This window comes from Ahaetulla prasina, chromosome 8, assembly GCF_028640845.1.
Source record: "Ahaetulla prasina isolate Xishuangbanna chromosome 8, ASM2864084v1, whole genome shotgun sequence".
NCBI classification, from domain to species: Eukaryota; Metazoa; Chordata; class Lepidosauria; order Squamata; family Colubridae; genus Ahaetulla; species Ahaetulla prasina.
The window spans coordinates 29773622-29789342 of record NC_080546.1 but is presented as its reverse complement, the minus strand read 5'-3'; the positions used below and the strand labels follow the sequence as shown (position 1 = coordinate 29789342).

At 47.1% G+C, this 15721-nt stretch overlaps 1 protein-coding gene across 2 annotated transcripts in view; it reads left to right on the top strand.

Moving 5' to 3' along the window:
- The first annotated feature begins 506 nt into the window (after positions 1-506).
- Positions 507-15721, top strand: part of PITX2 (paired like homeodomain 2) — a 40791-nt gene continuing 25576 nt past the window's right edge. Inside the window, exons 1-3 of one of the 2 annotated variants that reach the window (XM_058193296.1) lie at positions 507-804; positions 12424-12479; positions 13290-13427. In XM_058193296.1, the coding sequence (XP_058049279.1) occupies positions 12434-12479; positions 13290-13427 (184 nt within the window). In that variant the 5' untranslated portion in view covers positions 507-804; positions 12424-12433. Of the gene's footprint in view, positions 805-6814; positions 7211-12423; positions 12480-13289; positions 13428-15721 lie in introns of those variants that run through there. The other variant, XM_058193295.1, reaches the window with a different exon arrangement.

The following is a 15721-nucleotide window of genomic DNA, read 5'->3' as shown; positions in this document are numbered from 1 at the left end:
AGTAGCACCTTCGCTTCCCATAAACCCGACATTCAAGACAAGTTCAGGAGCTGAAACCCGAGCCGCCCATTGGCAGAAGGGAACATTGGGTCTCTGCTAATCCCCTCTTTCCCCCCAACCACCTCGACCCCGCAAAACTTTTTTCCCCTTCTCTCATTTTTCCCCCCCTATTCGAATTCAAACGGCTGGTTCGAAAGAGCCCGAAGCCAAGCTTCGAATTCTTTCTTCGGGGCAGCCTTACTTCCCCAACCGGGCGCCCTCCAGTTGGGGGTCCATCCACACAACCAGGGCTCGGGAGAAGGAGCGCTGAAAGGCTCTCGTTGGGAAAGACTGAGGCTGAGAGAGAGAGAGAGAGAGAGAGAGAGAGGAGGCTGTCTGGAAGCGGATGGGATCGCCGGGGGGGGGGGGAGAAGTCTGGAATAATTAGACAAAAGTTGCAAATAAGCAAAACCCCTTTTTGGCTGTGGACTCTTCTTTTTTTTTTCCCTTCCCCAAGGCATGAAGATGGGTAATTAAGATTTGGGGGAGAGCGCCGGTCAGGTCACCTCCTCTCTGAGATCAGCGCTTCTTTCAAGTGTCCTTCTGCGCGGCCAAAGATGACAACAGCAAATCAATAAGCGCTTGAAATGAAAGGGCGCTCCTGCCTGGCCCCCGAGGCGACAGATTTTCCCACCGCCAGCCAGCCCCGCTTTTCCCTCCTCTTCGCCGCTGCCTTCCTCCCCAGCAACTTGTGGCATTCCGCCGCGCCGCTTCGCCTTATCCCAGGAAGGGGGGTCCCTTTCACCGCCTCTGCTCCGGACCCAGGTAAGCGTTCCCGGAGCTGGGTTTTCTCACGCCGCCCGCGGAGCCGCCTGGGTCCCGCCAGGGCTCGGACTGCCTGGGGAGGAGGGCGGAAGGAGAAGGAGCGGGGAAGCTCAGCGGCCGGGGGCTTCGAGGGCGTCCTTGGATCTGAAGCGGCAAGCTCTGGCCACTGGCAAAGGCGGCTGCGACCCGCCTGGCTCAGAGACCAGGCGCGGAAAGAGGGGGGGTGTCTCCCTTTGTACTTCTTCCACCTCCCTCCCGTTTGCCTGGCTTGGGTTTCTCAAGGAGTCTCTGGAAACAGGAGGTGGGTGGGAGATGCCCCTTTTGTGTTTGCATGGATTGTTGCCTTCTGCCCGAATAAGTCCGGATTTGAACATTTCCACCTCGTGTGTGTGTATCTCTAGCTGGGTATTTTCTCCTTCCCTCTTTTCTTTTTCATTTCTTTATTAATTCCGAGCGTCGGGATGGGACGTTTTAATGAGGTCGTTCATTACTGAGTCAAGGCAGACATTTATATATTCTCTTAGCTCAAGTATTTAAGCGTTCCTGGTTTCGCAATGATAATAGGCTACCGGAACACAGGAGGTAGCAGGATGGGTTTTAATTTATATGCAAATTAATGGGTCCGTTCGAAGGGTTTCCCGCCCCCCACCCTTTCTATTTGTATGTAATCGAGAAGCCTAGACGAGTAATACGGAAATAAAATCATAAAAGAAATAAAGGCGGGGGGAGGGGAGGAGGAGGAGGAGGAAATGCAGAAGTCATAAAACAAAAGTGCAGCGCGTGTGTTGTAAACTTCTACCCCGTTCGGAAAATTGCAGGAAGAAGGACCAAGACTGGAAAAACATAATTCAAAACTGGGGGGGGGGGGATAAGTAGGAATTCATTCTCTCGCACTGATTAATATTCACAGGTTTTCAATTGCGCCAGTAAAGATGCAAAATCATATATATTGCTGAGATTTCTTCTCTTTCTCTTCCCAATTTTCACATTTAAGTCAGTTCCTCGATGAAATTAGAGTGGGATGTCTGTAAATAGAATTCTTATCAGCCATCCCCTTCGTTTTTTCTCATTATTAGAGTAAGGTGCTAGAATATGATTTTAGTGTAATTATGCTACCATATCAAACATTTTTAGTTTGCATTCCCATCCAATAATGCTTTCTTTGAAATAACGTTTTCCCCCTCCTGGACCACTGACCTAACTGATGAGCAAACGTTTTTCTTTTTTAACTGAGTTAGATTTTAGATACTCCCATTGGGGGGAAAAATAGATGATAGAGCAGAATATTTACAATATCCGCAGTCAAACTAACAAAAAGTTTTACATTCATTTTACTTAAGAGAAATTGAATTGAAAAAAGATTTCATTCTTGGCTAAGAGGCAATTGAATTCTTTTCGTGTTTGTTTGGGAATCGTAGCTTTGAACTTAGCGCACCTTACCAGTTTTTTTTATAGGACCAAGTTCTGAATATGCTGCCTGGATTCCACCTTATTCCAGCCCCATTGAAGTGAGTGGGAATTATTTGGCTACCAAGCGAGGTTACTACAGGAAGTTGCATTTCCAGGATCAGCATTTTGGTTAAGGACAGTTTTTACCATCAATTTTAAATAAGTATAATCTAATGGCAGTTAAAATCGTTTCTGGAATCTGGAACTGGAAATGCTTTTGTGAACAGGTCCACCTGATTCCGGAAGTCAAGGGCTTGTATTTAGATTGTTATAATCCGATCCTCAGCTTCGAAGAAATAAAACGTGTGTTTTTTTAAAAAAAAATGCTATCCGCAATATCAGTCGATTGGTAGACAATTAGTAGCCATTATAACTAGTAGCCAATTAAAATCGGCCTTTGGGAATCTTTCTGGAGCTCTCTCTCTTTTTTTTAAGTGTCCGTTTATTTCCTAAATAAACCAGCCGTCCTTTAATGGAAAATCAAGTGCCCGAAATTAGCACTTGCAACTAACTCCACCTGCTTTATTAAGCGAGACTTCAATCCTGCCTTTGCTCAATTCGAGATTCATGGAAATGAGCGCAACAAACTTCTTCGCGGCAAAAATGACTTTCAGGCAAAGCTTTGCGAGAATCTGGAAAAAGGGGCATTTTTTTTTCAAACGTCCCTTCTTGCGGCATCTGAACGATGCTTTCGGAGTGTCCTACAAGGGAGTCTCAGATAATAACTATTTTTTAAAAAAAATAGTCACTGAGAAAGTTATGCCGCGGTCGTGCAATCGTGTCGCCACTGCACCCTCTCACAGAGGTAACCTTGAGATAACGTTAAGAGGCTACACACTTTGTTTATGGCTAGTCAGAAAAGCGGCTCCGGGACCGAAAAGGGACGTATGTCTTCACCCCCTACCTAGGATTGTGTTTCATTTCCTGGGAGAAAGAGAAAGGGTGCTGGGATGGGGGATGGAGGAGGAGGAGGAGGGGGGGGGAGAGGGATGAGGAGAGAGAAAGAATTAAAATCCGCGTATTAAAGCAGCTCCACAGTTTCCAGACAACCTTTCAAAACTCCTGTTTCGAGGCAGTCTGTCTAATATATTCCCCAGCGATTCCGGGCATTAATTAGTTGTTTAATAGGAGTATGACTAAAAATGTAAAAGAAGGATTAGGAGCGTGAAACGTATGTCCAGCTCCTTCCACGCACTCGAGGAGGGAATGAAAATCACTCTGTATCTTATGTTTCTCTACCAGCCATTTGCATTTCCCACCAGCTGCTCACTTCAGCTGCACCCATTCCTAGCCAGCGATAGAAAAGTACCCGGGCCCTAGTCGTGCTCCGATCTGAAGCCCCGGCATTGAAGGGGGCAAGGGAGGCAGCCCGGGGACCAACAAGGGTGGAGGGAAAAGAAAGCAACTGGAGACCGGCTGGCAGTCTGACTAGGTAGCGCAGACGGAGAACCAGCCAGCCAGCCAGCCAGCCAGCCAGCCAGCATTGGCTGGGGCTGGAGGGGGGAGGGGGGAAGGGGGGGCGGAGAGGCAGGTCTGTGACAGATCCTAATTTGAAGTGCCTGGAAGAGGCAAGTGGTGGGGGACAGGAGCGCATCTTCCAAGACTCGTGCGGGGAGGAGGGGCAGGAAAAGGAACAGCCCCCCCCCTCCAGGTCCTCAGACCGATTCAAAGCAAAGGCACTCACAACACGGAGGGTCTGTTTACCTTAGTTATTTTACCCACTACTGTCCGTACATTAATTAGGTGTATGAAGAGCATCAGGGTATTCCGGGAGGCGAAGGGCCGCCTGGAAGTCGCTGGGAGCCAAACAAAAGGCTTCATTCTTTCCGGTTCTTTCCTCTCCCCTCCTCTCCCCCCCCCCCGCCACTTTCACGACCCACCTACCCCCTTCCACTTCACGGAGCGACCGAAAGAGAGATTTTAGGATTAACCCCCATGGATTTATTTCTCCTTCGCATTCCTTATTGCGGTACAATAACTCGGGCCCCTGGCTCTTCCCAAGGACGCGAACCCGGGTTGGTCCGCTCCTCCATTTTCACACGTGCGGTTGGGGGAGCGGTGGGTGACACTCTCCGCAGTGAAACTACCCGATTCGACTCTTAACGCAAAGGGGCTGTTGTGGCCCTATGGGGCATGTTTGATGCTTATAGAATTTGCATTTAAACGTTTTACCTTTTTCAAATAAAATTGGTAAGAAGAATGATAAGGAGGGCGATCGTTTCAAATGGCCTGCAAATGGTAACACTGTATTTGATGATTAAGCACTAAAGGACATTTTTTTTAAAAAAATATCGATGGAATAAGAATTCTCCCCACTAAAGCAATTTTTCTGTTTTATAAATTAATCCTTATGTTTATTCGGGTTTTTTTTTTTACTCCAAGCAAATGGGCCTAGGTTTATAGCCATGTTGTAGAAAAGGATTCCCTTCCAACAAAAGAAACGAAAATTCTTAAAAATTTAATGCAGGTATATTAGTATCCATTGAACCATCTGTGTTTTAAAAAGCTTATAGGCTGAAAACGAAGACACTTCAAAATGGCGCCCATTTCTTTGCACCAGAACTGTCCCATTTCCCAACTTCCAACCACAGTAAGAGAGTTGAAATAAGGGTGTCAAATTAAAGCAACTTTTTTATTATTATTTCTTTTGGAGGGGGGGAGACACTTAGCTCTTTCAATTATCGCAGGATCGTTTTCCTTCCTTTTTTTTAATGCAAAACACACAGCAAAATCAAATTTAATGGTGATCTGAAAACGCTTACTGTATTGAGGTTTAAAAATAAATTTTATTTTGAAGGGGGTGCTCTGAGTGTGGAACAAACGCAAGAACGCGGCCACAATTTCTATTGCAACCCAACTTTTGCAATAAGCAGCGGGGAGGGGGTTGCATTTGTCTTTGCAATTGCTGTGATAGATCTTACTAGTATTTTTATTTATTTATTATTGGTTAATAGTTCGACAATATTATTCCCGATTTCCCTTAATGTACACGGAAATTCTCGTGCGCTGTTTCTTCTCGACAGGGTCGAAGCAACCGAGCAGGCCGGATCGCTCCACGTTTCTTCTCTCAGGCAGAGCTTTGCTCCCGAGGAAACGCGCCTGGCCCGGGATAGCCGCCTCTCCCCCCCCATCCCGAGCGCCTCTCCGGAAACCGCGCCAACTGCACGGCAGCCACGCCGTTCGGAAACCGTATTTCTTCCTACGCCTCGTGCCTCGTCATTTTCATAAATGAATGATCGGTGACCCCGGGTGAACCTGCTGGGGGCAGAGACAGCCGAGGAAATTCTACCCTGCCAGCCGCTTCTGGGTCTTGTAGGTCGCGAACCTCGCGGCGGAAAGGCCCTTTCGCGCCCCCGCGGCTCTCGCCGCCACCCACCCACCTTTTCCCAGCTGCAGCCCGTAAAATAAAGTAAAATTTTAAAAAAATGCGAAAAGGCCCCGCTTTCCTGCCGAGTTCATCAAGCTGGTTTGAATATTGGGAAAGGCCGGTGGGCTGGACGGCTCCAGGCCCTTTTGCACCGGCTCCAATGCTCAACCCCGCTCTTGCATTGCGCCTCGATCCTCCTTTACCTCCTCTACGGTCCCCTTTTTGCTTTCTTTCACCGCCAGCTTCAGCAGTCTCCGTTTGCTGGGTCCCTGAAGCTGCGACTTCAGAAAATAAAAAAAAGAAAAGCCGGCTTAGTTTAGGAAAGGGAGGGCAAGCAGGCCTCTGGGCTGGGGAAGAGTTCGCCTTCTCCCGGCCTCGCTCCTTCGCGTTCTCCTCAGGTTCCCCGTGACGGAGGACATCTCTCGGCTTCCGATTTTTCCTTTCCTCTGTGCCTGTTTTGCTACTTTGCTTCTTTGACCGCTGCCTTTCCTTTCGCCTTCGCTCCGCCGCATCTTTTTTCTTTTTGTCGTTGTGGTGTCTCTCTCTCTCTCACACACACACACACACACAAACTGCCAGTAACGCTGGTTCTCTCCCTCGGAAACTTTTAACTGTTCTTAGTGAAACTTTCAATCATAAGGAGCCTGCTCCTCCCTCCTAGTTCAGTACCAGGCCTCCTTCCTTGCTCTTCTTCTGTCAGTCACGGCGGTTTTTTGGTTTTTCCTTCTCTGTCACCCGCTCGTTTCTGCCGAGCCTTGGACTTTTGTTAAACTGGCGTCCTCCACGTATCTTGGACTATACTTCCCGCCAGTCCCTGGCCAATAGGCGCTGTAGCCCATTACTACTCCTGCGCCCTCAGCTTGATATAGAGATGACTCTAACCAACCTACCTACCTACCTCTCTCTCTCTCTCTCTCTCTCTCCCCCTCTCCCTCCCTCCTTCCTTCTTTCATTCAGGGTCCATTCGTCCGAGTCCCGTTTTTTTTCTGCCCCCACAACCCCCTTTCTTGGGCCCCGCCCTTTCCCAGCAGCAGCAGCTGGGCCGCCCCTGCCTTCTCCTCCTCCTCCTCCTCCCCCCCCCCGTTATTCACCCCTACCTTTCCCCTCCCTCCTCCCTCCGCTCCGCTCGGCCGCCGACTTCAGTTTGGTGGAATCTCTGCTGACGTCACGCGACTCCCCCAGCCAAGCAGAGCAAGCAGAGCCGAGCGGAGTTGAGCGGAACAGGAGCCGCAGGAGAGCCGGAGCCAGGCAGGGGGAGCCGGGTCGCCCTCCGGGAAGCTGCCCGCTGCTGCTGCCGCTGCCGCCGCCGCCGCCGCCATCAACCCACTCGGGCCCGGTCTTCCCTCCCCTTCCCTTCTTTCTTTCCACGGGCTGCTCGACGCCCCCGTTTCTTCTCCCGGGGATCCTGCTGGGCTGCCGCCCTTCTCTGACTCGGGCGGGCCTCGGGAGTTGCTGCTCGGGGCGCTGGCGGCGGTGCGACCCTTTCCCCAGACCTCTCCTCCCCGCCCGGGGAATTTGTTCAGCGCTTCGGGATCCAGGATCACCACCCCCGCCGGGCAAGGCAGGAGCCATCAGAGCCAACTGGAGCCGGTAAGCCCAAGCCCGGAGATGGGCCGCGCAGTGCCCCTGGGCCAGCGGTGAGAGTTGAGGCGAGTCTGCGGATTGAGTCCAATTCGGGCGGCTGATCCTGGCCGGTTTTTGTTGGTGGGGGGTGGTGAAGCTGGCTCCGAGACTTCGGCTTCCTGCGCTTGATTGGGTCAGGGGCTCCCAGTGGGGTCTCATTTCCAGGTTCTCGCCTTGCCCGACTTAGACGAGCGCCGTTTCCTTCTGGTTTCCCGTCTTTTCTTTTTCAATTCCCTTTTTCCCTTGTGGCTGATAAACATGTCTTGGCATCCTGGTCTTGCAATCTCCCTGGGACTCAGGAAGGAAAGAAGGAAGGAAGGAAGGAAGGAAGGAAGGAAGGAAGGAAGGAAGGAAGGAAGGAAGGAAGCGATCAGGTCCTTTTACGGAGCTTTCTCAAATGCAGTTCTTTGCAAAATATTATGGGCCCTCCGTGTCCTTTAATGATTTTCATCCAATCTTGGGGGGGAGGGGGAAATCGAGGAGGCCAAGTTGCCAAAGAGTTGCCACAATGAGGCTGAATCTTGCTCTAGAACTGAAGTGTAACTTTCGTAAACACATAATTGCAATTGCAATTACTCCTAGGATGATTTATTATGGCAAACCATGTGATGCAGCGGGATTCCGAGATTTGGGTGAGTTAGTTTTAGCGAGATCCTCAACATTCTATTTACTTTTAAAAGGCAACATTTTCTGAAGTTTGTGGCAGGTTTTGGGGATGTTTTATTTTGTTTTGTCTTGTCTTGCCTTCTGACTCCACCATATATCCCTATTATTAAATCTGGTTCTTCTTCTAAAGGCAGTATAAAGAGTAATTTGTGTTTCTTTTATTTTTAAGGAACAGTGAAGGAGACCTAAATTAAACAAGAAACCAGGCAGGAAATAAGAGTTGGGGAGGGGAAGAGGGGTCACTCTAATTAATTTATTTGGCTTTACAAACGTTCCTTTATATTCCACGGGGTGAATCCACCTTTAAAGAGAAATGCAACATTCTTCTCTTAATTTTTCAAATATTCCAAATAATGAAAACAAATCCTGCCTCCTATAATTTCTGGCTATGTCTTTTGAGGCTCTTCCACCTTCTTGACCTATTTTTGCACTTTTTGAAGAATGCCCATTTGTATCGCTTAAGAATCAGGTTATAGGTCTATCTAAAATGCTATGAAAATGCAATTGTGAGTCACTTGCTATTGATGCGGGAAGTGGTATATATACCATATATACCAAATATACCAAATTCTAATCGTCAATGCAGTGGTACTTCATTTTTTGCATTTCTTTTAAAAGATTCACTTTGTTTTATTTTAGCTATTTTTGGTTAGAGTGTTCATGTGTTGCTCATAAAAGCAATTTAAGTTTGTGAATTTAAAACAATAAAATGAAAATGAGAGGCAAGTACATGATGAAGAGGACTGGGTCCCGAAAAGATTATGATTCTAGTTGTAATATTGGTGGACTCCAAATTATTTGGTGGAGGATCCCATTTATTCTATTTATGCAATTATTTGCATGTACTGTATAAGCAGTCTAGCATCTGGAGCTAATATTAATAAAGCCTTACAGCCATTCCCAAGAGTCTTCTCCTGCCCTCTCCCCCAATAGATAAATTTGCAGGTTGGGTGTTTAAAAATCAATATTTTTTTCTTGGCAAAAATCAAGGTTCCTTTCTTCTTTCTCACTGTAGCCTTAACCTTACTTGCCCAAGTAGTTTTAACTTTGTGCTGCCTTTCATATAAAGCTGAGTAGACTTCAGCTGAAAATTTCTTTATTTCTCAACTATCAGGAATCCTTGCAAATAAATAAATATTTATATTCCAAAATAAGCAAGAACAAGATTTTAAAACAATGAATAAATAGAAGTCATGATATTGCATTCTTTTTTTAGAATAATATTTTCTAGAGGTTCAGTTTTTGAAAGTGAAGGACTTAAAACAAAAGTTATCTGTCTCCTGTGTTCAATTAATTAGCCGATGAGACAAGTGATGAGCCTGAGAGTTTGAATTTATCCTGGGGAACCTGCTTGACAAAACCCACTTTAAGGACCCTCCAAGAGAAATTAAAAGGGACTCTCAACTGTCTTTCTCTAACAGTGTCACTACAGATCTCAAATTAGGCCTTCTTTATGGGAAAAATATATTCCCTGCTTCTTCTGCTGTAGCTCAGAAGGTAAACTGTTCGGAGCATCTTACATGTCAGTCTTGACTGCTGAAAAATAAAGAATTTACAACCTTTCCCATATGTCCCCCTGGCCACATACATTAAAGTGAAGCAATATCTCAATTGCATCTATTGCTGGCACTCAGTTCTACTCCAAGAGACTTAGGAATAGCTGATGGCTTGGAAAGAAATCAGATGGCTCTGATCTGAGATCTTAAGGCCAGGCCTGGGTGGGAAGAACTCAGCAATCTTACTAGCTTCTAGGAATTTTTTTCCTGGATTAAGAAAATGCATCTTCATCTGAAAAACAGTTTTCCTTGTGAGATGCATGTTTTGTAAGTCATCTTAAATAGGATGGAGGGGTATCCCCCTCATCATCATCATTAAGTCAAGAGGATTATTGTTCATCTTCCTGGCTGTTTCTGATTAGCCAGTTAGGCAGAGCTGTCCTGTCCCCCAAGGATTTCTGAGAAAGCTCAGAAGGATAAGTTGGTTAGGAGTGAATGCCGAAATGGTGGAAGGAGATATTGGGGAATGGGTATGTTAAATTATCCAACTGAAGAGGATATGCAAATTTTCTATCAGAATTACCATAAGTAAACATTTGAAGCCTGGACTAATAACCTCCCATCTGTGTTACTTCATATCGAGTTAGTTGAGAGCTCTGGTAATGATTTTTGTAATATCTCCCAAACAGATATCTTAATCAGGCACTAATCTTGTGCCTTTTTTTTCTTTCTTAACACCTCTTTTTTAGTGTTATAATATCTGTTGTTATGCTCTGTTACGTTTAAAAAGAACTCTTCAGAAGAATTAAAAGTTGAAGTGAATGTATCCCCTAAAGTGTTGGGAAGGCAGTCTGTCTCCCTTTTAGCCAAAGAAGGAAGGCAGAGAAGGGAAGTGGTAGATTGCCTCTCTTGCCCCTGCTTCCTCTCCGTCCCAAAAGGGCCTCCCCTGGAAGCTGCACTGGAGAGGCTGCCTCCTCTACCTGGAAAGGGGGCTCAGACACTTCATTGGGGCCTTCCATTCTCTACCAATAAACCAGAGACCCTGAGAGTGCAAATTCAGACCCAGACCTTCCTCTTTTTCGAGGTCAATCCACACTAGTGATTTATAGCAACATCCACCAGTCAGTGCTGTGGTGGTACTAAGGCTGTCTCCATCCCTGTTATAGTGGCATGGCAATGGTTCTGTGAAGTAGACACTGCAAATCTTTGCAAGTGGAAAAGGGTCTCTCGTGCCTCTTGAAAAGAACATCCCTTCCCACGTGGTGGAGGTGACACCCATCAAACCTTCCTGCTCTGTTATGTAAATTGCAGCATTGTTAAGCTGAATATCTTGATATGCTCTCCTGGCTCAAAGATGTCAGCTATTGATTTATTCCAGTGGATTTTAGACAAGACTAACATTTCATAGGATCAGGCTGGGTGAGCCCTTGTTAACTCACGAGCAGCTAGCTTTGGTTTTATTTGGGAGTCTGTTGCACTGAATCACCTGAGCTTTGCTTTTCAGCCTTAAGACCATAATTTTGTGAAGGAGACTGCAGGCCCCACTTTAAGTCCATAGGGTTGATTTCTTAGGTGAAACCAATCTCAGACTTGTTGATGATTTGAATCACTCAATCAATAAAATCCTTAAGACAGGTTGTAAAAGCTGGGGTTCCCCAGCACAAATGGATGGGGAAATGTGCCATTTCAAATGTAAGAGGAAAAAATGCGTTTTGGGTAGTTAAATTGAAGCAAACTGCTTATGACACACACAGGAGTGAATAGAACTTTCACACTAATGCATTTTGGAGTTTTATTGATTCAAGAGGTATTTTCCTTTGTTAAGGATCAGATTTTCTTCTCTTTCTTTTTTCTTTCTTTCATTCTTTTTTTTGACATGCTGCATGCAGCATCCCTATTAAAAAAACTGTGAGAAAATCCACTTTTCCCTCTAATTATATAACCCCTGCAGAACTATGTGCATTGAAACGGTTCTGTCAGGAGAGAAATATCCCGGGGGCCACTGGGCATTTGTCAGATTCCAGGCGTGAAATGTTGCACGTGAATTCGCATTAGGTTTGCATCAGTGGACTTGGTTTGTGTGTGTGTGTGTGTGTAAATTTATTTCAAAATGAAGTTAATGCAGAGTCAAAATTAAAATTCAATGAATGAGAAAGCTAGATGGCCTTAAGTTTCTTCTACAGTCCAAAGCTTAAATCACTGGTCAAGTTGCTTACCTGAATTTAATCTTTTATTTCTTTGGTTGGAGCATCAGAATTTAAAGCATGTGAAGTACATCTGCTTCACTCCCGGCATTGAGCTGCACAGACAAAAGAGACCTGCAAGTGTATACACACACACACACACCCCACATGGAGAGGAGGAGGATGAGGGGGGGGGAGGAGGAGGAATAGACCTCACAGGGACGACCTCAAATCAGGGGTGTGAGCAGAGTCTGGTCAAAAAAGTTGATACATATGAAGAATAAGTAAATTTTGGATTATATGGTTGCGATCACCATCTTGACTTTTTGACACCTCTGGAGCTCAGCATTCTTGAAAGCGAATTTAGCAAACCCAGTCCGCTCCTGGCTTTTTTATAGCAACTTTCCCAATCTGATACCTTAAATGCCCTTTCCCCCAATTTCCAGACTTCGCCATGCTGGCTGGCATCTACCGGAGCTTAAATCAAAGTATTTGTCTGAAAAGTAATGGGAAATTGGAACCAATCTTTAGGTATAACTTCATTGTAATTTTATTGTGATTGTATGTATTTATTCATTATAACTTATGGTTTTACTTTAAGGATATTGCTTTGGGGCGAGATGGGCGCCAAACAAATTTAATAAATAAATAGGCGTCTAGAGGGGCCATTTTTTCCTTCCCCGTCCATTATTGAAGCATGGCTTGTTTGCGACGCGACGGCTTGCTTTGTTTTTCTTTCAAGAGTCGCTGTTTGCTTTTTTCCCTCGTCTGACTTCGTGAAGCTGACGTTTATTTCGCCTGTCATCTCAATGCCAATCCGTCTGATGTTTTGCAGATAACGGGTTATGGAGTCCAACTGCCGTAAACTCGTATCGGCGTGCGTCCAGTTAGGTAAGAAAAAATGTTTCGCCCCGAATTGCTTTTTCATTTTAACCGGAACGACCTGCAGAGTTTAAGGTCGAAGTGTGCTTGCACGCCGTGTACTTATTGACCGTTTTCAAAAAAAGAGACCTTAAAGGTGTGCGGGGGGAGTATACATCTATGTACCGGGCGCCTTCACGGGATGCACAATCAGGGGTAAACCTCGGGGCTCAGAAAATCCTATAAACCTCCCCTCCCCACCCCAATTGATCGGCCGAGAATTAAGGCATCCTCCGTCACTCAAGCGCTGTCCCGGACGCTTGTTCCTCTCGTGGAGGGGGGAGGGTTTACAGCCAAAAGCTTCGTGGCTCGCGAACTGAAAACCCGGCTAAAGCGCCCTTTGCACTTCGACGGCCCAGTTCGCGAAACTCAGAAGCCCAACAGAGGGAGGACAAGCAGTGCCTTTGGGAGGGTGGAGAAAGAGGGACAACGGAGGTCCATGGAGAACTTGGAAAGCTATGGGCTCCTCCAAGGGGACCAGCGCCTCCACCTTCGCCTTTCCCAGTGGCGTCGGGGTATCCTTCAGGCCCCCAAGCCCCATCATCCCCAGCCAGCCTAACCTAACCAGTGAGTGGCTAAGTCACTGGGCTTGTCATAAGTCGGCAGTTCTGCGGTTCGAATCCCTAGTACAGGGTCTTCTGGGTGAGCAGGGGGTTGGGCTAGATGACCTCCCAGCTCCCTTTCAACTCTGTTAAGGTTAAACTGGGGGCTTCAGATCCTCCCCATATACACACCCCTTCCCTCTGCGGAACAAACAGTCCTCCTTCTCTTCCCTCCTAGGGGTGCAACCTTCGACCGTCGAATGCCTCTTCTCCAAAGACTCCGATATTAAAAAGGGGGACTTCGGCGAGGCTCCGGAAGGCAGGAAAGAGGCTTCCAGCAGCAAACACTTCGGCAGGCCCCATCCCAGCGCCAACGGTGAGTCAAGGCGGCCCGCCTCTGCCTGCTCGAACGGGCAGAGATTAGACAGGGCAGAGATCGGAGCCCCCCGCCCCCCAGCGCCGTGAAATCCCCCCAGGACTTTAAGGACGACGGCTCCCACGACCAAGGCAAAATAAAAAATAAAAAAATCCCGGGGTGGCCGCCGCCGTGGGAGAGGGGGACACGGTGGGAGAGGCAAACTGGGTGGGTGGGGGGGGCTCCCCTCTTTCCCAAAGCTTTCTGAGCAGCTGTCGGCTCGTCTGCGGCGACCCGGGCGAGGGTTTTTGCGCGCTCTCCCAGCTTTCCTCGGGGCGCAGGGCGGCGAACTGAAGGCGGTGCAAGGGCGCCCTCTGGTGTTGAGGAGCGGAGAGCGGCTCGGTGAAAATGTGCTTTTGGCAAAGGGAATTTGATCGGGTTGTTTCCCGCCCCCGGGAAGGGAAAATATTTGTATGGAGCTCGCATATTTGCCAGAAAATGCTACCGGCGCGCCATCCTTGGCGACTTTCTTTTACAACCCCCTCCCCCCAAAAAGATATCACGGTGGATTTGTCTGTATCCCCACTGAATTCGAAGCGTTCGTCGTCTAAGCTGCAACCCCATCGCTTACAGGGGCTAGCAATAATGGTAGGTGTAGAAAATTAGGACCAAAGGTTGTAGCGGCAATGATAGGTCTTTGCTTTTTCCCATCCTCTGAAAAAGGCACGTGCCATTTTCCTTGTTTCTTTCACTTAAGTGTATTTTTTAAAAAATCTCCGTAATAAAGCGAGATTTTTAGCAGCCTGAATTGCTTCCCAATCCAAAATGAGAAAATAGGGAAAAGGAAAAAAAAAACAGCCCTTTTGCTTTTTAAACCAACAACCTGGAAATAAAAGTAAACGAGACCTCTCTTTTCTTCTTCTTCTTCTTTTTTTCCAGTGGTATACAATCCTAATAAGATGGCTCTGGCTGTTCTTGTTTTTAGAAGGCAGTTGGGTTTAATTAGCAGAAATGCCATTTCGTTAATACCCCCAAGATAATAACAACTTTCTTCGGAGCGCTGTTTATGCAGATGGGCACGGTTGTTTATGAGAAATCGCACGGATTGTTAAATCCAATTGCTTCCTAATTGGAAAAGTTCCACTGAGTTCCAGTGGCACAGCTTCTCTTCTCAAGAAAGTACCCGGGCAGAAGTGCTACTCAAGTTGTTTCAAAAGCATCGCTAAACACAATGCGTAGGAAGGGGATTTAGGCATTAGCTCGCAATCCTCCATCACGCGCGATTGCCCCACTGGCTTCCTTGGCACAAACGAATCTCTTTGGCACATGCCCGCTGCAGGGATACGGGTGGGAAGGCATGTTGACGGGGCATGTTCGTCCTACGGTTGGTAAAAGTGGGGTTGGGGAAGCCGCCTTCGATAGGACCCCCTTCCCCTAAATTACAGCTTCTATGATTCCCAGCCAAGGGGGATCCATTGCCGGGAGTTGGGAGTGCAGTTGACACTGCCGATTGGAGATGATCAGAGTGGTGGTAATCTTAACACTTTTGCACGGAGAGTCTGGCACTCGCCTGGTGATCTGGTCGAAAGAATGTTTGCCATCCAGATTTGTTGACAAGGAAGTGTATACAAAAGTGCCCTAGTTCGGTGCCATTCCGCTGAATGGATTGCGCACCGGGGCGAGGTCTCAGCTATTCAAGGGATGAGTAAAATTCGACTGGGCGTGAACCTTATATTTTCCCCCGCTGAACGCGCAGGAACGGTGGCATTTCCTGCCGCGGAGTTGCGTCCGTGCAAGAATTCGACGCCACCCTTGAAAAAAACCCTTTGCAAGACGATTTTAAAAAGCGAATTGGCTGGAGGCCTGGGTTTGCCGGCCGCGCTCACCAAAGAGATCTCCAGCCTAAAGTGTTTTGACTCAAAACAAGAGGGACATACCGTAATTTCCAGGCGAAAGATCCCTCCCGTGCAAAGAACGCCTCTGAGAATGATGAGTTGGGAAATCACATTGAAAGGTACGTTATCGAGATGGTTAAAAAAAAAAAAAGCCCTTTTCCAGGAAGAGTCAAGTGTTGAAGCCACAATTCAGGGATCAGGGTTGTCTGCTGCGATCAGATCCAGGTGCGGGAGCTGCGATCGTCACAGAAAAAGGCAACCTTGATTTAGTAGTATGAAGAGGGGACCCACAACAAAAGTTACCTCCATATTCTGTGGATGCCCTGAATAGAATTAGGTGGAAACTTCCCTAAACTGAGCAGAAACGTTCTTCTCCAGAGCGGCTGATCCAACAGAAGATATTGGCTGCATCTAGCCGCA